Here is a 24,844-nt window from a genome sequence, read left to right as displayed (position 1 = left end):
ACAAGAATGAGATGGAAATATTAGCAATGCTCATATTCAAAAAGTTAATAATAACAAAAAAAGTGAAATTGTAAATGTAATTTGAAGAAGTTCAAAGAAATCAAATTCCTGTTTTTAATATTAACTCTGTTTGTTTGCAAAGTAATTTGTAAGAACTGTTTGATAATAACATACTATCCTGGCTTTGTGATAACACCATATAGTGTTTTGTTATAATTTCTGTAGTGTTCCTTTTATTGTGACTTTATAAAAACTGTTTCTGTCATTGGTCTTTCTTTACCCTTAAAATACATAATTTATTTGTAGAAATATGAAATAAAGTGAAAGCAGGAATACAGTTGCTCTAATACACAAAGTTTTCATTTTGAAAGCAGAAAAACTACAGTGTTCTGAATGTCAGATTAATGTATTTCCAAAATCTGTATCTGTGCATTCAAAGTCATGTCCTGTTCCCTCTTTGCTGAGCAACAACTGACAGTTTTGAGGTGGAAAAAATCATGGGGTAGATCAAGGAGATTCAACTGAGAAAATGACAAGTGTGCATTTTTCTTTCCCTGGGGGGAAAAAAAGAAAACAATACTTGGAAATATTTGCACACAGGAATATAGTGGCTGTCTGAACAGGGAGATAGAGGTGCATCAGGAATCTTAACAGAAATGCTTCAGAGGGGTCCATCCGACTAACATGGATTCTTACGTCCTTGATAAATGTCTGCCTAGCTGCAGATGAGAGCTATACAGGATGTCATTGAATATGTCTTCATGAAGAGTAAGATGCTGTGACAGAGAGGTCCTTACAGACTCTTGCAGTGGCTATGATAAGGAGCAGTAACTCAGTACCATGAGTTTTTATGGCAGATTCTGTAACTGTCGTATTTGGCACATGAGTTATGTAGGAGACCAGGATGCGGTTATTTTAATATGATTGCTTATACGTTACCTATAGACTGTAGGTTTACTCTCCATGCCCAAACAACATAATATATAGGTTGCCTGGACTTTGAATAATCAAATTTAACTTTATTAACCTGTATTTCTTCAAATATAGGTGCCTCTAGATATTTCTCACACATAAATGGTTATATCACATAAATAAACCCCATCTTATTGGTCAGCTTTCACAAAATTTTTAGACATAGTCTATGAATTTCTAGGGTTGTATACATCTCAGACTGATTAAAAAAAAAAATTATAAACTGTGCAACTAGTTCCTGTAACTGGTTTCTCTAACATTACAAGATGTTAATGTCAATCACTGCAAAACATTTGTAAGGCCACATCTTGGTTCCTGTTCTCGCAGATTTGTCATCTATAGAGCCATAAAACCGGTAAAGAACCAGACTGAGCACATAGTTAGAAATGTCATCATTCTTATGTTATTAGTCCCTGGTTTAGTGGATTTGGAGAAGATACGGAAGATTTAGTTGTGCCTGTCTCCAAGCTATTGCTTCAATGCAGGCTTGGCTTCTGTTCTAGCAAAAGACCATTTGGGGAGCAGTGTGTTGCTGAAATATAGCTGTTTCTGTCATTCAGATTGGGGGGGTGACCTGTAAAGAGAAGACGATGACTGTCAAAATGGTTTAAAAGAGGCATTTTCTATCCCTTTCTCTGATCTTGAACTGAACATATTTTGAAATAAAACCCCCGTGTATCAGTGGTTTAGTATTTCTATTTCCCATTTTTAAAAACAAAGAAACAGAGTTCACATGTGAAACATAGAAACAAATAAAAGGCACAGTCCTGCATACTCCAATGAACATTGTGTTTACAGGACTTAAGGTTAATATTTTTTATATACTGTCTATCCTCAGACTTACTATTAAATCAATAGAGTTGTTATTTTCAACACCTAAAAAGCCTGTTTTTTCAGTAATTAATTTGTCCAATACTAATTGAAAAGTGCTTTTTCTTTGCCACCTCTGATATAGTTCCATTCATTTTGTTTACTTTAAAGAATTAATTATTATTCTGCAATGTTGAATTAATTTTTACATGACAATTTAATTATTATTAATATTGAATATTATTATAAGTAAATATACTTATTTAATTATATTAGTCATTAATGATTATAATTACTTTAAAGAGAAAACGAATAAAATTTCAAGCAGTAATTTAGAAGAAAAACAGTCATGTCTATATACACTAGCAGTGTATTATTTTATCTTTTCATAGACTTAATATACTATTTTTAAACTTCAAAGCTTAATTTTTTAATCAAAGATGGCATTCATGCAAAATGTGTTATTTTAAAGAAGAGTACTCAAATGATGTGTAAACTCTGAAGTTAAATGGTTGTGGATTAAGAAGAGGCATGAGAAATATTTCAGAGTAGAGAGAGTGGGAACCGGAAAGGGTTTGTAGTATGAGGTTTTTTACAATTGTAGTTAACATCATTGATACAATAATGTTTTATAGGACTGAATATTCAGAGGTATACAATGAATAGTGTTATCTGTTACATTTCTGTTTAATTTTAGAAAGAAATTTTTAAAGATGTGTGTGTGTAAATTTGTGTGGTGAGGCAGACCCTTTTCAAAGCGAGAGGCTTATCTGATCACCAGACATGGTACACTCCTTGTTTTGTTTTGGGTTTTTTTTGTGGTTTTTGTTTTGTTTTAAGAAGCACAGCCTGCCAGAGTACAGAGCTACAAATTCTGTCATGACTTTTATGCCCTGGTTGATCACTATTGTGTTTCATTGGTTGCTGGTGGCACAGTCTCAGTGCAACACATTAAAATAATTCATTACATTTCTAGCAGCTACTGAAAAGTGATGTTCTTTGATGTTTCTGTGATGATTTAAAATTTTTGGACATAAAAATTCTTACTGCCCTACATAAGGAAAGATTCTGGCAAATCATATAACTGTATAACTGTTTCATTCACCCGCTGTGAAAGTGATCTGGGACTAAATACCTTATGTAAGCATCTGTCTGCTGGCTTTCAGAAGTGATCAAAATTCACTGTGATATACTCTGGAGCATCCCATTCTTCTCCAGTAATCCCAGCAGGCAAAGTCCAGTAGAAGGGAACAGCTAATACAGTATCTGTGATAAGGAGTTACAAATGTCAGCATAGTCTCCTTCTAAGTTATCACATTCCCAGAGGATGCCAGAGAAGTTAGTATATTACTCATTGCAGTTTCAGCATTTATCGTCTGATGAGACCTACTTGAGGATAATCTGCATTATGTGTTCTGTGTAGTATCCTGCAGTGCAATATCAATGTAGAATTTTATTTTGATACTATCTTGGTAGAAGAAAATTAGAGGCTTTTGCTTTCTTTTGAAATAGCCTCTAAGCCAGTGATATCTGTAATTTGTTTCCATTTCTTTTTAAAAGTTGCCCTTGTATGCTGGGGCTTTGACCTTTTTCTGTCTATGCATATGAACTGTAATGTTAGCATATTATTTTAAAGAAAAAGGCAGGTTGCATTTTTACATAAATATGCATGTACCCTTATAAAATACAAAAATGTCTATTTCCTACTCTCATCCCCAGGTGCTAGGCAAGTAGCTAATGCAGCTACAGTTCCTGCAGAGTTTTGGCAACTGTGTTCCAGAATTATTTTTTCCATTTTGTGCTTTTTACATTTTTATGCAAAAAATTGATTTAATTAGCATAATTTAATTCATAGGATGATACCTGTTCTTTGTAAGACCAGCTACCACACTTCTCTTACCCTCCAGAACAGGATGGTTGGATTTAAACTACCTATTCGGAATGGTTCCTGGCCTGTGGTGGCTGCAGAACTGTGGCTAAGCACTCTTGGGGACTGATTGCTGGTTGGCATCAACCAAAACTATGCTGAAGGTCATGCTGATAATTTAGTGCTATGGATATTCACTTGTCAGAAACTGGGCATGTGCCATGGCTCTGCATAGTTTACTACTATAGATAGTGCTTTACTGTCCACTCAGAAAGCTTTTAGTATAGTCCAGTAATGGACTTACAAAAAATCTTTTCTCTTTTATTTTTTTTTAGTCACAGCTACTTGCCAAGATGTTCATGCATGCACATATTTCCATATGGAAAATAAAGTTTTATGTTATGACTGAATATAGATATACTTCAAAGATCAAGTAGACTTTTAAGTGACTTTACATTCACAAATATATTTTTTTGCACGCACTTAGAAAAAAGACTCATAAACATCAGACTTCTGATTCTGTGCAGACTATTACTTGTAGGCTCATCATTTTTAATTTCAGCTCTCAGCTTAAAAAAAAAAAAGTAAAAACAAGAACAAAAAAGCAAAGCAAAGTAATACCCCTAAAGCAAAGTAATACCCCTAATATTATTTGGTAGGTATGTGTATTTTAAACTAGATTTAATTTATTTTTCTGGCTCTCTAAAAGTTTAAAAAAGTTTTTTTGTAGGTAAAATCTTTTTAATATAAATATCACCATTGCTACTCTGATTACATGCTCTACAGAATCAGGGATCTTTTCCTCTTTCCAATATATGATTATTAAGCAAAATCTCATGGGAAGAATAATGCCCACAGCATTTCCCACTAACCACTTGGAACAGCTTTTTGTAGGAATATTACCAATGGAACTGTGAACTCAAATTCTCATTTCAACTTAGGTATAAAAGCACACTAGAAAAATTATCCTAAATTTACATTTATATAACTGAAAGTAGAATATGTCCCATGATAGTTTTACCATATATTCCTGCAAAGTGGCAATTGAAATAATCCCTCACTTAACACTAAAACTAAAATCCCCACTGTTGGGTAGGAACTTAAATTCCTCTTACTGGGAAATATGTTAGCTCAGGATGGCCATGGGTACCACAAATTGCCAAGAGCTGCCCCTGAATAGAGTGTAGCTAACCAGTTATCAGCAGGTGTCAGTGGTATTGAGTGAACCTCAGGAAATTCTGACAATGTAAAGTTCTGACAGGTCCTTATTCACTTCTTGAGGCAAGATTGGAATTTCCCATTGCAGTAAGCTAATAAAAATGCGTTAGGGTTAACAGTAGGAGCTCTGGAAAGGTTTTGTTAACCTCTTCATTCCGGGGATCCTCATTAAAATATGCTAATGCAGATATGAAAGCTCTGAAATGGCTAATACCAGTGAAAAAAAATACAGTACAACTGCTAATATCACAGTCTGATGCATGCTTAAATTGCTAAGGAAAGAAGTACTGAATTGCTTTTTAAGTGCAAAAAAAACCCCCAACACCTAAATATCATTCTTTCACACTCAAATAATTCCCAGATGGCTGGAGGGATAGTATTCAAATTAGGGGAAAAAAAAAATCTGGCCAAGTATGAGAGTTTTCAGCACCCAAAATAAATTGAGAATTAGATGAGAAATAGTGGCTGAGAATAAAAGTGCTATTTCAACCTCAACACGTATAAAACTCACAAAAGCAATACACTAAATATGGATTATTCTAACTACATAAAGCAGTTCACTTAGACTACTGTGGCATGCCATTCCAAAGCCCATATTGCTCAAATTCAAATACTTCTGGTTTCAATCAATCTTTATTATCCACTTAAGTGCTTGGGATTGATCAAAACAGCTGGCAGTGCTTGAAAAAAATGTATCAGGTGTGTGTGAGCTACTAGCCTTTAACATGCATCATTAGAATATGTCCTGAAATCCCTTTTGCTTCATCCAGGACAGGCTGTTGTACACTCACAAGTCATCCATCAAATGGCTGGGAAGATGGCTGTCACATGGCAACTACAGTAGTGATATAAGCACAAATGTATCACTTCATTCTTTTGTTTTTTTTCTATGGGAAAATATGTATTGATTTATTTCAATTTGCTTGGAATCTGAGAGGTTTTCTACTTGTGAGAGTTATGAATTGAAGGCACTAAAATATAAGCTTTTAACAGGAATGAAATTCTCATGCAATGTAAGAACTATTAGTTTGAAAAAAATAAATCTTGGCAAACTTAGGGTATTTTTTGGCTGAAAAAAGTGGAGATCACATGATAATTCTGTCCTGGGAGTTATATAAGATTTAAAAAGATTGACTGTATCAAGTATTACACACTGGTATATTTTCAGTAGTCCTAGTGTTCTTATGAGGTTTTCAACTTTAACATTGCTTTTTCTTTAATTATAGTAAATTACTATAATTAAATAATAATTACATTTCTTTAATTATAGTAAATTACTGGTCATTGTTGCAGGATGACCCCAGCCAACAGCCAAGCACCTACATAGCTGCTCGCTTGCTCCACTCTCCCATGGGAGGGGGAGAAAACAGAAGGAAGGTGAGAAGACTTGCAGATCAAGATAAAGGCAGTTTTATAGGTGAAGGAAAAGCTGTGCACACAAGGAAAGTGAAATAAGGAATTCATTCACTACTCCCCATCGGCAGACAGATATTTAGCAACTTCCTTTAAAGCAGGGCTTCATCACGTGTAGCAGTTACTTGGAAAAACAAATGTCATAACCCCAAACACTCCCCCTTTCTCCTCCTTTTCCTGAGCATGGCCTCATATCGTACGGGATATCCCTATGGCCAATATGTCAGCTGTCCTGGCTGCGTCTCCTCCCAGTTTCTTGCTCACCCCCAGCCTACTTGCTGGCAGAGTGTGAAAAAGAAAAAGGCTCAATGCCGTACAAGCTTTGCTCAACAGTAGCCAAAAGATTGGTGTGTTATCAACACTATTTCAGTCACAAATCTGAAACACAGCACCATACCAGCTGCTGTGAAGAAAATTAACTCCATCCCAGCCAGATGCCATACAACCATCTAATTATTTAATTACCTTCTATTTGTAAGGCTGTTTCCTACGATTAGGTGAGCTACCATTTCCCTTGTCTTTTTTTCCTCAAATTACTAAGTCTTAATGGTAAGTTCATGATAATGTTAATAAAAGTTTACCTCTTCAAAGCAGTAAAATAAATGGATCAAATTCACTGTTTTGCTTTGTGTCATGAGGCAGCACGGAGCATTAGATAGAAACTGGTGAATCTGTCTCAGAACCTAATGTAGGTTGGATAACAAAACCATTGGAAGTCTTAACATTAACCTGAGAGTCAGCTGTATGCGCACCTACTTAAAAGTTCACATGAACTCAGGAAAAATTGTTCATAGCTGCATATACCTACTCATAGCAGAAAAGAGATGTATCAAACCTTTTTTTCTTTTTTTTTTTTTTCATTTAGATTAACTCATGGGGTATTTTTTTCTGATTTATTGAGTGCTAGTAGTTGCTATGGTATGCTGAATAACACCTGTAAATAGTTATTTCTGAAGTTACATCAAATGTCAAATTATATCAAACTTTGATAGAATCTTTTATAACAGAATTCCTGAAGGCTTCTGTATAACATACAGTCAGACAGAGAAATATGTTAGAATCATACAGAATTATGATAAAGAAAAGTTAAAAACGTGATATACACTGTTCTGGATAGCCAGCATGATGATATCTTAATATGTCAGGATGCTGACCTTAGATGCAATCTAAGATGAAGCTAACTGTATGAGGCAGCATGATATTTTGTAATACATGTATTTGATCTAGTAGAGAAGGAGCATTTTATTTACCTTCAGATGTTCCCTATTTTAGCCCCTGAACATTAAAGTAGCCTGGGTAACCATTTGGGAAGCATAAGTTTATTATCATTGTTTGCCGTTGTAAACAGAAGCTTCTAATTCTGAACTTTAAAGATAAATTGTATTTAGGACACACTCAAACAAGCCATTCCAGTTTAACTAAAACACTTCTTAAACAGATTTTTTTTTTTTTTTTTTTTTTTAATGAAACCGTTTTGACAGAACTGGGTTAAGAAGTAGTTGCACATATGGTTCTTCTAGCAGATGTGAGGAACTTCTTACCTTCAACAAGAAAGAGTAGGGAGAAGCAGCTGGTAAAAACAGGGGACGATTACCTCTTAGCCTAGAACAGCATGCTTAATTGTCATCCTGTGGTAGGCATTTCAAAGTGCATTTAGATGTAGACACTGTTCTTCTGAAGAAAAAGGAAAGGCAATAAGGGATTGGATTTTAACTGGGTGCTGTGCTAAATGTTCACTGTTTTGGGGTTTTTTTTTATAGTTCTGAGAAATTTGACAGTGTTGAGATTTTGCTTAATGACTTTGTGTATAGATGACTGCAATGTCTACTTTTGGAAGCCAATCTATATTTCTTTTGAGTCATCTAATTGTAAGAGTAATAATCCAGTTATGCTTCTTGGAGAAGGGATGTGAAAATAATTATTTTTTTGCATGTTCCTAAATGGCATGTTATGAACAGTTGATAAATTTGTGGAAGAGATTTCCAAACAAAATAGCTGGCTGAAGATTATATTGGTCATGACAGCAAATCACAGGACTGATAGAGTAAATGGAGATCTATATTGAAAGGGTAGTAAAGAAAAAATGTATAGCTGGACTGTTTTTCTTCAGGCTATAATTATTACCTATGAGAGGTTTGCCTATTAAACCAATAACTTAGAGGAAGTCACAAGTGAGGAGCCATAAAAATCCATTCTGTTTACATTGACACTACCTAAAAAGAACAAGGGGAAGAGGCTAATGGAACAGATAATATTAAGCAAATGGTGAATGTTAGCTTTTTACATTTATTTCCCTCATAAATGTCTTTTCTTCATTAAGTGTTTTAGCTCTACTTTTTCATTAATTTAATCTAAGATAATGAATATTGCTTGCAAAACTTATCCTACTTTGCCTTGGCCACAGAATTAGAAACTCAGGCTAAGCTTGACTGGCACAGGAAAGTTTGTTGCTGCCCAGCACATTACTTGTTAGATATTTTTGTCCAAGCAAAGGCTACAAACCTTGCAGGAGGAATAAAAATGTAGCATTAGAAGTGTAGTGTTAGATATCTTGCATCTAAATTCTTAAAAACCTTCAAAAAGGAGCATTCACTGCCTACCTAGGTAGAGGGTACTAGTATTATTTAACTACTGTGTATTTTTTTTTTTTTTCTAAAAGCGCTGCTGCTGCTGCTGTGATTCTTTGTGCTGTTTAAGAGTCCTTCACCTCTGTCCATAACTGCTCAAGCCGTCTCCACATCTGGACGCCACTTCCACTTGTTTTTATATGCTTTGAGTACTTTAAAAAAAAAAAAAGTAGAAACATTTGACTGAAAGAAATGAGTTAGAGAAATAGGAAGCATTCAGCAGGCAGGAGACAAAAAGGGAAGTCAGTGAGTGTGGTTTGAAGAAGGCAATAAATGCCTAAATCAGATCTGTTGAAATGGTAATGTGGAAGCAAGGGCTAAGGTAGTTTACACACCTCTCCCTAGTGTACACAGAAAAAAGTTCTTCATTGTCCTTTTATGACGTTTTGGGGAATGTTTTCAGTCCTTTGATATTTTTGAATAAGCTAGCATTAGGAAAGTTAGTTTATGTTTCACGGACTTCTCATTGTTGCTGTCCTCTGGATTCTCTCTGATTTATCGTGTGTCTGGCACCAGATACCGATACATGCAGGCAAATTCTGATGTCTGAGCTGTGATTATTATTATAACTGAAGCCTTACCAATTCTGAGTAGAAAATGATTTTCTGAGTGTCCTATTGTAATGACTCCTGTCTGTGAGGCAGCATATAAAGTAATTTATTTGTTTTGTCTTTGTGTGCTTGACTTTTTCCTTTTTTTCAGTGCTACATTTTGCAGTGTCTACTACTGAGTTTATACTGTGGATTTCTCAAGGTCATTTGAAGTCAAATCTTGTTTCCTCAGGTGCTCACAACCTTTCCCTGTGTTGGGACATCCACAGTTTCCACAAGTGTATTCCATTGTTCAAGACTAATGAAATATTGAGCCAAGCCCAAGAAATATTCCTATGGCATCTCATTTGCAGTTCCCCCTTTTCCTGCCAGAAAACTGTTGATAGCTATGAAATGACAGTTTTTTCAACTAACTGAACATCAATATCACGGAGAACACTAATACCGTGGTCATTTGATCTGGGCAAGTAGGATTCAACCTCTAGCCTATACCCTCTTTCAGTCACTTAAGATTCTTTCAATTCTTGCTTTAATTTAGATAGTCTTTGAATGAACAAACCTAGTTACAAATAATGACTATTAACTAAAACAAATAAAGCTAGTGCAAATCCTAGAAAAACAAACCCAAAACACCTCCTAGAAACAAATGACAGAGTTTTGTATTTTTGCATTTTCACTTCTAGTGAAGTGAAAATTTGAATATTCTTTGAAAAATGTGTGTATTAAAGTTAAGAGATCATGGTTTAAAAACACACTAAATACTTACCCGGCACAGAGACAATTATTAGATACTGAAGGTATTGATGATATTGTGGTCATACCCTAAATAGGGATATATCAACACAGCAAGTTGGTTTAGGTAGTAATAGCAGCACAGAATTCAGAATGAACTGCAAAAAAATCCCCCTTAAATATAACTGAGTTCTGTGTTGTAGTTGCACACAACCACACACTGTAACCAGTTGGTTAACACTGGAACTAAGCTGCTTCCATTACCTACATGATCCAGTCACACCAGGCACTGCAGCATAAGCCTACCTGTAAATCAGAGACAGAGAACCATTGAACTTGTGCCAAATTTGGCAGTCGTAGAGACTGGCCTACAGACCAAAATACTTGCTACTGCTATACAGTCTATTTTTTTTTCTACATTGTTAGTACAGTCATACCCTTTCCTGCTGCTGCAAACTCTTTTGATATGAGTCAATCTGAGTGATTCTGACTGTTGAAATACTAACTCTGTAGATGATAGCTGATAGTGCAGTTTGTGTATCGGCTGTTAATCCAGTTGTCTGGACTTGCTAATTAAATCCATCTGTATTGTTGCTCTTCCTAAAGTTAGGAAAGCAGGAGTGGAGTAAGTCAGCTGTAGCAATTCTAGTTTCTTCCTGCTGTGGAGATAGGCAAATCATTGCTATACCGCAGTTAATGCAAGGCTTTCCTTTTAGTTTGACATGGTGTAATGGAACAGCTACAAAGAATGAATATTTCTTTTTCATGGGTTATGTCCATGAGCTTTCTCACTCTGTTGTAATTTCCGGAGGAGAAAGAATATTTTATTTATTATTTTTCCTCTCCTGCCCTTCAAAACCTTTTGGTTGGTTTCAGGGAGAGATCTAAATGAATTTTTTGCTGATAGAGAAAAGGGGAACAAGAAAGAGTTTTGCTATTTTGTTTCCACACCATCTTTGCTTTGTCATTTATTCTATTGTCAGCCTTTTTTATTCTTTACAACTCTTTCGAGCAGGAAATGGCAGCAGGAGAAAAATGTGACTGATGAGACTTTAAACAAAACTGTTCATAGAAACAAAGGGAAAGGAATATCTGTTTCAAGATATGAGAACAATACTGTATTGACCTCAGCCTTGTAGGTATTTATGTATGTGATCAGGATATTAGCGTACAGCTCATATGCTTCAGTTGAACCCTTTGCCAAAATAAGGTCTTAATTCACATATGCGTGTGTTTGAAAAGTAGTTTTCAAAAAGAGAAGAAATTTGGAAAAAAAAAAAAAAAAAAAGACAAATGAACCCCTGTGGTAAAACCTGGCTTTGATTTTTAAGTTCAACAACAGAAAAATTTCTCATTAAATATACCTGATTTTTAAGTTCCGTGTATAGAATGTGAATTGCAAAACAGCTTTAGTTTGACATACAAAAACAAAACTACTGTATAAATGTGTTTCTGTACTTCTTTGTTATTCCTTTGGGTAAATGCAGCTATGCTTCTATGTTTTGTAGTTCATTATTATGCCCACTTTGTTTCTTAAGGAGAAAATACTTAAAGATTTCCTCATATTTTTCATAACGATAATTTTCAAAGTTATTTACTTTTTTCACCTGGTTTCTCATGTTTATATGAGTGCTTAGATGGGTTACTTTTATTTTTATTCCATTTGATTGGACAACCCCTCTGCTTTTGTTAAAATGTAATATCTGCAGATCAGTGGAAGCAGTTCAATTAAAGTGGACAACCACTAGAAAACATTCAAAGATGAGAAGAAAAGCTATTTTTTGGGGGAAAAAAAAAGTTATTTGCCTTATTGGTATTTACTGATTTCTGGTTTTTCGTTTGAGCGTAAAGTAAAATTCAGAGTAGAAGTCAGATAATTGAGGAAATAGAAACGAAATTAAAATTCCAAAATTAGAAGTCACAGAAAATATTATATGAAATAAAGTTTTATTATGCCAAATCATTAAAAGATTGCTTTTCAGGCAGATGAATAGACAATTCTCGCCACAATCAGTGAAGAGCAGTGGGTGATTAGTGCCTCTAAAGATAACTCCTGCAGGCTAGACCAGGTCCATATTAATTGTTAGGATGAGAGAACTGAAAAGGAAGAATATTCAGAATTGGAAGAAGAAATATTTACTCCAGAGGGCTGTACCACTCAACCTCTGTGTATCCCATCTACAGATGATTTCATTAAAGGAAACATCACAGTGAATTTTTTCTGTATAATATATTGTATTTTACATTTTTTTTAAAAAGGATTTTGGAACACAGCCCGAAGTAGGGATTAGATTTTAAGGAATTTGCCTTATGGAATGGGGATTAGTTTAAACTTTCAAGCTGGGGATGTAAAAATTGCTTCTTTTTATTATTTGAAGAAACAGTTCAGTATGCTGGAGCTGTTCCTTAGGGAGGAAAAAGAGGCAAGTGCAAACTCCTGGCCAGAGCCCAGCTGCCTGTTAGAGTTCCAGAGCTTGTCCTGATTCACTTCTATTTGTTCTTCTCTCGCTTGTTCATTCATATCCTTTCCACTGAATCATGAAGCAAGAAACTGTGAAATCCTTGGATCAGTGGATTTTGGTATACTTTTGGATCTCTAGGCATTCCGTCATTGAATGTAGTTGACAGTCTTTTTAATACCGTGTTTCCTTAGAGTTTTTTTCTAATGTAATGTATGCAGTAGTAGGTAGCAGATTTTTTATGTCTAGAAACACTGAATTGAAACACTGTCACTGACATTATCAACAGTTTTTTCAAAATGCTAGCAATATAAAAAAATGAATAAATATTTCTACATACATTTCATAAAGTATTTATAAACAAGGTTCACAAAATAAATATTTTTAAATCTATTTCATGAACTAAATTCTGATCCATTACTGAATAAACAGAGTAGATCAATTTTTGTGGTACAAACTCATTTGATTCTCATTTCTCTATGACAGTAGTCCACAGGATTTGGTCTGTTGCTAGTTGTGAAGTAATGATGGATGGACCTGTGGAATTTTGGATCTGACTGAATCTAAAAAATAATTCCTTGGCATTATGACAAAAAGCTTGACTTTAGCATCTGAAACTGAACACATGTTCTGAACAAGCAAGTTCATAGGTTTGATCTCATAAAATAGAGAAGAAAAAAAGAATTTTCTTAATTTTCTGGTTACTATAGAAATTAATGTATAAATCTATAGAAAAGATTAAGGAAATATTACACTACTAAGATAGGATGGAAGATAGGTGAAGGAAGTCTGGATAGCTGGTATTTTGAGCCTTAGCTTTAATAGGTTTCCAAAGTCTGGTCTTGTTTTCTTCTGTTGTCATTTTGTTGAACTCCGTGTCAAATTTAGAAGTGGCTAAGTACACTTTGGTATAAGGGAGACTAAAATAGTATAATACTGCTTCTGCTTCCTCCAAACACAATACATGTACAGTTGCTTTATACCCACGCTGCCTTAGAGGTCTTATTCATGGGCGTGAATATCTAACTTTATGACACTTACTACCCATGTCTATCTATCCCTTTGTCACTCCTGGGCAGCGTATTTGCTTTTACAGTAGTTATTGGATCAGTGCAAGTTGAAGCCCAAATATTAAAGAATAAGGGCTCTTTTGTCTTACTAGACCAGGCTACAAACTGCAGCTGTTAACAGCTGCCTCAAAAATGGTCTTGCTTTTCCAAGTGTGAGAGTAGAGATCTGTGAGGGGGCAGTAGGGTGGATAGCTGAAGCAAAGATCACTGCTAGCTGCCTCCAGGTAAGCTACTCGTCTTGCATCACAAGCCCTCAGTTCAAACTCACATCCAGTTAGAAACCTTTGCCTGTTACTTCTTAGCTTGGCCAATTGATTTTAAGAAAATATACACATCATGTACACATGATAAAATACACACAGAAAGTCTGAAAGAACGTAGAAAGGAAGAAGTTTGTGGCAGATCTCTCTGTTTACCCCTCTGATAAGTACTTAATGCCTAGTGCAGAGAATTACTTTTCCTCTTCTCCTCTGCATCAATTTAGCTCCCATGTAATTTCTAACAGCTTCCCAGGCTCGAGTTTAGACCTGTGTTACTATGAAGTAAAAATCTGTTGTATTTTATTCCGATCCAAAGACTTTGAACATCTGTCTTTATGCAAACTTAATTCTAAAACATCAACAGTGCCCAAAATCTTTAGACTTCGGGGTTTTGTTTTGTTTTGTTTTTTTTTTTTCCTGAGTGGGACAGCTATAAGAAAATCCAAGTGCTCTTGGAAGGCTCTGGAGGTCCTCTGAGGAGTTCAATCAATCCCTTGGGTGCTGAAAGAAACTATCCCTTTAGAAACTTCAGGATGTTTAATTAATACTCTTTTCTTTGTTCATGATTTGCAACAAAGACTCTTTGTCAGCTTTAGGTTAAACCATTAATGAAAAGGGTGTGTTAATTAAACAACTTGCTTATTTCTAATTGGCACAAGTACCCTAGGTCTCCTGAGACTTAGAACTAAGCACAGCAACGTCTGCTAAGAGACACTTGTGAGTCGGTAAGAGACGTCATAGAAAATATTAAAGCATCCAGGGGAAGTAGCAATAATGAAAATCTTGTGTGCTGAATGCTTCACAACAGGCAAAACATGTGGATATTCATATTCTCAGGAGTCTTCCTGTTTTTTTCTTTCTTTTCTTTTCTTTTTTTTTTTTTTCCCCACCCTCAGCAGCATGCAATTTGCACGACTAGAGTTACAACTAAAACCCATTATTTGGAAGGAAATTGGCAAGATGGCTTGGCATTTTCAGGTTTTATTACAGCATGTAAAAAAAAATATATTCAGCTCTTTTTTTTTTTTTAATTAATCTTTACTTGTTCTGGATGTCATTGATTGAGAGAAAAGGAGAACAGCACATGTATGGAAACAGCTTCTGAGATGGAATGCATTGATTTCACACAGCAAAGTTGCAGCATTGCTTCTTTTGAGCCAGGTTTTTTAATTGACATTCACTAATGTATTAATGGGAAGTCTTGCTGATAATGCCCTCAGTTTAGGTTATGTTACATAGGAGTATCAGCAGTTGTGTTGACAGACTTCCACAAAATCATTCTATCACAGTATTTAATGTCAGTATAGAGAAAAATATCATGAGATGTTACATATTTTAGTTTACATTTTTGGAAAAAAAATAGGCGGTGTTAGCTGGTATCTGTGAGAAACAGTCTGTGCTGCTACCTTAAAAACATAGGTCACGTTAAAGGTTTTACATGTAATTTTTTTCTCTGCAAGTGGTTATTGCAACTTCTATACTGATAACTTTATTCTCTCATATATTTTAATAAGTTGAAGAGTCATATTTGTGAAAAGTATTGAAAAATCACATTTATACAGCAGTAGTTTGCTGTATACTGAAAGATGTAGTGAATTAATACAAAACTGAAACTCATAAGAATCCAGTCTGAATTTTGGTTTATAAATTATTTATAGATGCTAATCTCTGTTGTCCATTTGCCATTTAACTGGGAGAATAATTAATTTTCATATGGATTTGTAAGCATTTATTTTATGAATTTAAATAGTTACTGTACCTTAATGGAAACATATTGTAAGTATCTTTCTCTTCTTTTGAATACTTGCTTCTTTATTTTCACTGTTAAAGATATCACTTTATTATTGAGAAGAAACTAACATTTCTTCTGTATAATTTTCTATGTATGCAATCCCCCATGTAGAAAGCTCCTTAAGGACACAAAACCTAAAATAGCATACTAGACTTGTCATTAATGTGCTAGGTGGGTAATTTGATAACTCATGTGACAGCTTTACCTTATATGTTTCTTACATGATTTCAGTGAATGCAGTGTCAAGATTTTGAATTGATGCCAACCTGTATGTGATCTAGTTCATTATTGCTTTGGGAATGTCTAATATAGGCTTGCAAAAGACTTTTGGAAGTCTAGGCCATAAGATGCTAAACAACACTGTTTAGCTTTTGGCAATATGGTAGGACTCATAGCATCAGTACTTCCTTTTAATTCAGTAGGACTATTTGTATAACCAGAGTGAGAATAATTTAGAAAAATACTTTAAAATTTTTATGATGAGACACAACACATAGGCTGTATATTGCTAGAAAATTCAGCTCCAGCTGAACACATGCATTGTTTCTATCTAAGCAATGTTGAGCTTTGTAGGGGCAGCCTGTAATGATTCTTTAGAAATGGCAGGGTATAGAGGATAGTGGCTTGAAAAATAACGTTTGGTGTCACACAAGAAATGATTGCATCAAATTTTTTAAATAGTACTCAAAAAAAAAAAAAGATTCTTTGTCCAGAAGAATTGTGTATTGGTTCCAAATTGAAATCTGAACCTGTGTAGAGAAAATATAAAGGCTGATCCATGAAATCCATATTCATTTTTCATTTTTGTGATTACAAATACCATGAAGACAGTAACAGGGAACTTTCCTATTGGTCCAGAAAGTAATCAAACCTATATAAGTTTAGAACTTTCTTACTCTCTACAGAAATACTTATTTTTGTTCTGTTTCTCTCTGGGCTAGATCTGACAATATTGGTTCAATATTTACAGAAATTGTTCATGGACTAGTTCTGTTGCAGGCAGCAAACAGTTTTGTATAACATCACCTTACTCAGTTCTCTAAGAATTAGTAGAGTAGTAAAACTCAAATGTTAAATTTTAGGTACTGAGGCCTATACCATGTTATTCTTGACAAGGTCTTGGAATACACAGGATTCAGGGAAATAAAAGAAAAAAAAAAAGAAAAAGAAAAAGAAAATCATAGAATCATAGAATAATTTGGGTTGGAAGGGACCTTTAAAGGTCATCTAGTCCAACCCCCCTACTGTGGGCAGGGACATCTTCAACTAGATCAGGTTGCTCAGAGCCCCGTCCAACCTGACCTTGAACGTTTCCAGGGATGGGGCATCCACCACCTCTCTGGGCAACCTGTTACAGTGCTTCACCACCCTCAGTGTAAAAAATTTCTTCCTTATAACTAGGCTAAATCTTACCCCCCTTTAGTTTAAAGCCATTCCCTCTTGTCCTGTCGCAACAGGCCCTGCTAAAATGTTTGCCCCCATCCTTTTTATAAGCCCCCTTTAAGTACTGATAGGCTGCAATACGGTCTCTCCAAAGCCTTCTCTTCTCTAGGCTGAACAACCCCAACTCTCTCAGCCTTTCTTCAGAGGAGAGGTGTTCCATCCCCCTGGTCATTTTTGTGACCCTCCTCTGGACCCGCTCCAACAGGTCCGTGTCTTTCTTATGCTGAGGGCTCCAAAGCTGGACACAGTACTCCAGGTGGGGTCTCACCAGGGCAGAGTAGAGGGGCAGAATCACCTCCCTCGACCTGCTGGCCATGCTTCTTTTGATGCAGCCCAGGATACAATTGGCCTTCTGGGCTGTGAGCGCACATTGCTGGCTCCTGTCCAGCTTTCCATCCACCAGTACCCCCAAGTCCTTCTTGGCAGGGCTGCTCTCAATCCCTTCATCCCCCAGCCTGTATCGATACTGGGAGTTGCCCCAACCCAGGTGCAGGACCTTGTACTTGGCCTTGTTGAACCTCATGAGGTTCACACAGGCCCCCTTCTCCAGCTTGTCCAGGTCCCTCTGGATGGCATCCTGTCCCTCTGGCATGTTGATCGCACCACTCAGCTTGGTGTCATCTGCAAATGGACATTGTTAAATGGATATAGTTTTGAAATCCAGAGATTAAAGAAAGAGGGTATTCTTTATTCTGTCAGTTGCACAGCAGCTCAGGGAGGGTTTTTTTAAAAAATGCTTTTTCTGTTAAACATCCAAGGAATCTTGGATTGGCCAGGATGCTTATCCATCTCCACAAGGGTGGAAGGCAAATGGTCAGTGTTGCTTCTTGTTTTGGATTCTAAAAATATTTTGAAGAATTAATTGTGAGAAAATACTAATGGTTTTGTCTCACCTGCAAATTCCCAGTGTTGTCAGAAAGGTCAATAACTTTCTCTTGAGTTCTTTGGAGTGTGCTACAGAAGCATTTCTAAAATGTAAGAAATTGTCTGGTCTTCTTTTTAGTAGTCCCAATACTTAAATTATCTTGTGAGAAAATGGATGAAGTAACCTTTAGAAAAGCTTTTTGTACCTAGGCTTTGGGATATTATTGTTTGATTATACTAGAATATTTATATTAGGTTATATTTTTTTTTTTCTTATCCTTTCCTGAAAGGAGATCTCAGCAAGGCCCGGGTGGGTGATGATCTGGGTAGGAAAGAGCTGTCAAAACAAAAGAAACCAACCTTGAAAATGAGGGGTAGAATTTATAACAGTGTGCACATGCAAGTGTCTTCGTTCAGAAGAGGATGTCTAAATGACTTTGACCTTCTTTGTTTAGTTCCTATGTTTGACTGAGTAGAACTTGAAAAAAAGCTTTTATTTACCTAGGACTATTTCCTTCATAGTAAGAAACTTGAAATTGATTTTAACTTGACATATTTCTTCTCTGAAGTAATATAAAATCTTTGTCTAATAAACGTATACAGAGGCTTTGTGGCCCATCAGGGTACCATGACATTCCAGTGTATTGATTCTGTGGTGTTAAAGGGTGACATATTTGGTGTTAACGGGCCATCAGAGTATTGGGATTTGAATTGTATACAGTAAGAAGCACTGACTTTCCTGTAACATGACAGGCTTTCTAAAGCAGTGGAAGTAACTGTAGTCTTACATAATTCCTCATGTGTAAACTTCAAAGATTAATAAGATTTTTGTATAATCATACAGAAATTAAATTAATAAAATCAGCAAATCTTAGAAAAAATTCAGGAAATAGTATACTTATTGACCTGTAACAACCAAAACCATTCTGAAGTTTGTAATCTGTAAAAATTCTTGACATCCAAAATTTAAAATTCACTCTTAAAAGGAACATTTTATTTTATGCCTTTTTTTTTTTTTTTTTCTTTCTGCAAAGTGTAATCTGTATCCTAGGTAAAGGTCTTAACTTTTGTCAGTATAGTTCATTTCAGCATACAGGGTTTGTTTACATTTCATGAATATCTTTTCTCTTTACTTTATATTGTAGGCTAAAGGCCCGTAAGTGTAAAGCTGTAGCAATTTTGTGTTACCTTGCAGAGCATCAAATGCTGACCAAAAGAGCATGTGGACTAGAGAGGGTTAAAAATTATCATCTTCTGTTTTACTGTCCTTCAGGTGAAGTGTTCTTTTTAGTCTTAATGGCCTGGAGTGGTTTCTTTGGAAATAGCATTTTGATTATTGTTTGATTGTATTGTGTTGATATAATTATTGTGCAGAAAAAAACAGTTAAATCAAAAAAAGTAAGCTAATTCTAGCCATATTTGGAAACTAATCGTGGGAATACCAGATTTATGGATTTAAAAGTGTCTATAGAACTCAACTTCCAGATTTTTGCGTGTTCTTGCTGTTTTGTGTGCTTGAATATCAGTTGTCCTGCAAAGGAGTATAGAAAGCATTTTATATTACATGTTTGCTCTGTTTTCTAACAACATAAGTATTTTGCTTAAGCAGATTTGCTAGGAAGTGACAGCTCTGAAAAATTGGACACAGTGGCTGCTGGAAGTATTTCAGTTCCAGGCAATCTAAATAGTGCAGAAGGGGGAAAATAAAATATCACCATATTTTAAAGATGACAGTTTTGTCAAAGATTCCTTTTCACTCTTCAACTTAAATTGAGTAAATCAAGTATATCTAAAATGTCTGCACTCCTTGAAGATGCACCACCTTTTTAGTTTCTTTTTTTCTTTCTTCCCTCCTCTCTCCTTAGAAGCATAAGGGAGAACACTGACTTAGTAAATGTAAAACACAATGAGGAGCATAGTTTTTCTGGTTTAATTATTATCTCTAAACAGTTTTTAATCATAACAGGTTTTCATGAAACATAGTTACATAGTGAGAACGTAAGTAAAATCTAGTAAGGTGAGACTGAAATGAAGTATTATATTCTTCAAAATTATGTTGTTGCTCAGAAATGAGAATATTTTGTGTTCAAATTCATTTCAGTAACACAAATTATATTTTAGGAATAAAACCAGTAGAATATTTTAGTCAGATCGGGTTTTCTAAACATTTCATAATATTTTGGTGTTTTTTAAATAAATAATGAGATAGCTGCGCCAGATTTTTGACATGTCATCCATCTCTTTAGTCGGGTAGTAATAGCTCCTTGCCACTTATCTACATGGTTGAAACCCTCTGATGTAAGTCATAGGTTTTTATAGAATGTACTTTGTAACCATGTTTCATGTATGACTGCATGTCTTTGCTCCAAGACCTGGACACTGTTACAAAGAATGCAGTTTTCTCCTGCCTGATATCAGCAGACATAAAAAGTAGCGAGGAAAATTGAAATGAAGCTTATTTCAGTGACTTTTACTTTATTCCCTCTCAGTTTCATGGGTTTCTGCTACACTTCTGTGCATCAAGAATCAGGAAGGTGACCTGGCCTGCTTGTTTCAATCTTCTTGAATGTTAACAAGCAACCTCAAAGACATTTTTTAAAAAGACCAACCTTAAAAGGAGGAGAGGGGGAAGAGTTTATTGAACATGGCTCTTCCTACTTGAGCAGATATAATTGCTCACGATAAAGTTCCTGTTCATCCCAGTAACAATGCAGTATATGTCCACTGTACAGTTCTCTCCTGCTCCATTTTGATGTGGCACCAGCCTTGGTACTAGCATGTGTTCGCTTCACATTTAACGCAGAAGAGACATAATACACGGAAGGACTGTACTGACATTTATAAAGTTCTGTTGGGAGTGAACACCACCTTCCACAAAGTAAAAGCTACCCCGGTGTGGTACCCACAGTCTGTACAGGTACAGACAAGGAGATGCCAGGGTTCCTCTTCCTGATGTTTTCCTTGTGTTCCACAACGAATCAGTCTTATTTGGTAGTCTGCTCCAAAAAAAGAGCTTAGCTACTCTATTATACTAAAACCTGACATAGATATTTTCCTTCTTCTTAGTCCCCTCTACAATATCCTGAAATGAATTTGTATTATTTTAAATTTAGCAGGCCCAAGCAAAAAATCTACAGCCTTGGATTTCTCGAGTTCCTGCCTGATACACAGAGAGGGCTTAAGTATTTTCCTTGCTGCAAAGCAGAATTTTTTTCATGGACCTAAGCCATGTATTTTTTTTTGTCTCTAGGAAAGCCAGCAGTTGGAGAGTAACCCCTAATTTTTTTTTCCCCTGATACATGACATGAAGGCTTTAAGAAAAAGGACTCCAAAGGTCTCTCATTTTCTTGAAGAAGCTAAGCCATCTCACAGTTTTGAAAATAATGAAGAAACCTGTAACTGAAAAACTTTGACTGTTAAAGTTTCTTCTTCTAACTCTGCATAGTAGTTACACAATTTTTCCAAATATTTTGTGAATAGGTAGTTTTAAGTAGGGTTCTGCTGCTGTACTTCTCGCAGGGAAAGATGAATAAATTGTCACCTCCTAAGTGGAAACATTGAGAGTCCTGGAATAACTGTACAATGACTGAGTGGTTTCTATGTATTTCTAGCAAGTTTCTGTCTAGTTTACAGAGCCAATATTTCCATATCATTTGCAGATAGAAGAATGGGAAAAAATTATAGTTGGGCTTTCCTTTTTTTCTTGTAACACATGCTGGCTGTTTTTCAGCGTTTCAGTACACCAGTGTGTGATAACTAACTACAGAAAGATGTCTTTCAAAATAATTTAGAAATCTCTCTACAAAGTTTTCTGTTTGCAGGCATCCTGATTACAGAAGGAGGACTCAAAATTGAAGAAATAACTACTGAAAAGTTATCAGGAAAAAGGTTATGCAAATTTTAAGATGAAATCAGCTCAGTACTCTTGCTATTTGAAGAAAGAGAGAGAAGCCTTTAATTTGTAAAATATTATACTGTGATACAGAAAACCAATTATAATATACATGAAGTATGCACCTGTTAATTTCTGAGGCATCCTTCTATTTGAAATAAATATCTAGAATTGTCACCTATCAACCTTGGCTGGTGTATACTGCTTGCCAGCCAGGCTAATCATAGTTTCACTGGTGTACATGTGTCTCCAGAATCTTATTTGGAAAAATATTTTTTATTCCACCACCTTCTCTCTGCCCCAAGATATGGGGTAGCAGTTCTAACCTGTCTTACTAATGAGTACTACAACAGATAATATGCTGAGTAGAAGTTTCTGTCTAGTTTACAGAGCCAATATTTCCATATCATTTGCAGATAGAAGAATGGGAAAAAATTATAGTTGGGCTTTCCTTTTTTTCTTGTAACACATGCTGGCTGTTTTTCAGCGTTTCAGTACACCAGTGTGTGATAACTAACTACAGAAAGATGTCTTTCAAAATAATTTAGAAATCTCTCTACAAAGTTTTCTGTTTGCAGGCATCCTGATTACAGAAGGAGGACTCAAAATTGAAGAAATAACTACTGAAAAGTTATCAGGAAAAAGGTTATGCAAATTTTAAGATGAAATCAGCTCAGTACTCTTGCTATTTGAAGAAAGAGAGAGAAGCCTTTAATTTGTAAAATATTATACTGTGATACAGAAAACCAATTATAATATACATGAAGTATGCACCTGTTAATTTCTGAAGCATCCTTCTATTTGAAATAAATATCTAGAATTGTCACCTATCAACCTTGGCTGGTGTATACTGCTTGCCAGCCAGGCTAATCATAGTTTCACTGGTGTACATGTGTCTCCAGAATCTTATTTGGAAAAATATTTTTTATTCCACCACCTTCTCTCTGCCCCAAGATATGGGGTAGCAGTTCTAACCTGTCTTACTAATGAGTACTACAACAGATAATATGCTGAGTAGGGGCAGCTGTGTAGAAATAAACCAGACTATGCTTCTGTAACTTACATTGATAAACAAAGTCTTTTCACAATATGCACATGCTGTATATTAAATGTAATTTAATATGAAAGAAGTGGAGACACACTTAAGACTTCTTTTGGATCCTAAAAAGAGCATCTTGCTATTTCACTGGAAAAAGGTACTTTTTATTTTCGATCAAAAAGAAAAAAAAAAACAAAACCAACAACCCCAAACCCTAAACCAAAACAGCATATAGTGTTAATCCCATATTCCCATGTACCAATTCTGTACATAAATTAATTTGTGGTGAGGAATTTATAAGCAAAAGGATTAGTGGTCATCTAATATCTGTAAGCGTGCAAAATAAGCTATGTTTGGATCACCAGAGTGCAATCTAATGTGAGGTAATTTAGGTGATCTCACAAATATTTGAATGCAACTTCCACTGCATTCTACTGTTCAGCTACTTTCAGATGTGTACTGTTAGTACGATAGTCTGATTCAGACACATGACGTAATTTCACATATATAACTACGGTCAAATCCAGCTTAATTTTGATCATCTTAGGTTTAATGGAAAAGGATGTCCAAGAAATTAAAGGTCACTTCATTAACTGCTCATTTTTCTTTCCTTTTTTCTTTATTCTCCATCATACATTAAAGATAAAAAACAACTTTCTCTGTTTCCATTAACAAAAAGTGAAGAGAGAAGAAAAAGCAATTATTTGCAGAATGTAAAATCCTTATGATAATTTGACAGACTTTAATTAAACTAATCTACCACGCTGTGCTCACAAGACAAGACTATGAAATAAGTTCTTATTTGTTAGGAAACACTGTATTGCTTATTGATAAAGGACTTCAAAAGTTGCAACTTATTTAGAAGCATGGAATTTGTATCCTTTGAACAGGAAGACATACATACAAAAACCCCTCTTGTTTTGAACTTAGTTTTAAGAAAGTGAACAGTTGACAATACAAACAGGTTTATGCTGTCAGTGTAATAATTTCCACAGTATTTTGCATACGTATAACATAGTATCTAAAGATCACTGTATTCTTTATAAAAGCTCATCATTATGATGCTTCCATAATGTAATTTAAGTGAGTATTTAGATGAATGTATGGAGTAACTGAGAATTTATAAATCTTACAAACCTTTTGACTATGACTTGGAGGTTACATTTAAGAGGGATTCAGGAAACCTAATTTCAGTTTTTGTCTACTGAACAACACCCATCTTTAAATAAAGTTTTATGAATCTGTATTTTACATCCATGCTTTCTGTGATTTGTTCACACAGTGGATTCAACTGATGTCCATCTAAAAGATACAGCTCGTCCCTACTCTGACATTTCAGGTGATAGACTGGTAACAGTGTTTACTTTTGTCTTCTGACATATTTTCTCAGTCGTCTTGCTTAATTTTTTTTTTTCTTTTTTACTACAACATCCCTACAAGGTGGGGTCTTTCCATGATCAGTCAGTTTTCTAGGGTGAGAGTGATACCTAATTGTACTTTGGAATTTGATGTAAAGACTGGTAGGTCTGTCCTAGTCATTTTCTGCCTAAGGATCCTGTATAAGGCAGTTAAACCCAGCCCCCCTTACATCTTTCCCTCTCACTTCTTTCCATAACTTTTTCTTTTAGTTTTGGCCACTCTGTGACACTTTACCTTTAGAACCCTACTGTGCCTTTGGCATAATCCTCTTTGCTGCCTGAGTTTTATCCACCCAGGAACAAGCAGCGGGTCTCCTGCTGCTCAGAGTCTCAGCTCCACACAGCATTATTGAATTTATTCTTCTCTCTAGCCAATCTCTTGCTTGCCCCCCTGAAGCAAGGGCAGGTGGGGTGGGG

The 24,844-nt window shown here is 35.4% G+C and overlaps 1 protein-coding gene across 1 annotated transcript in view; it reads left to right on the top strand.

Moving 5' to 3' along the window:
• Window positions 1-24,844, top strand: part of PCDH7 (protocadherin 7) — a 294,798-nt gene that overhangs the window by 21,997 nt on the left and 247,957 nt on the right. Inside the window, exon 3 of the mRNA XM_009321401.1 lies at window positions 17,286-17,296. Coding sequence (XP_009319676.1) covers window positions 17,286-17,296 — 11 coding nt within the window. The remainder of the gene's footprint in view (window positions 1-17,285; window positions 17,297-24,844) is intronic.

Source organism: Pygoscelis adeliae, unplaced genomic scaffold (assembly GCF_000699105.1).
Source record: "Pygoscelis adeliae isolate BGI_AS28 unplaced genomic scaffold, ASM69910v1 Scaffold133, whole genome shotgun sequence".
NCBI classification, from domain to species: Eukaryota; Metazoa; Chordata; class Aves; order Sphenisciformes; family Spheniscidae; genus Pygoscelis; species Pygoscelis adeliae.
Note: the sequence above shows the minus strand (reverse complement) of the source record. Positions and strands in the feature narration are given on the sequence as shown.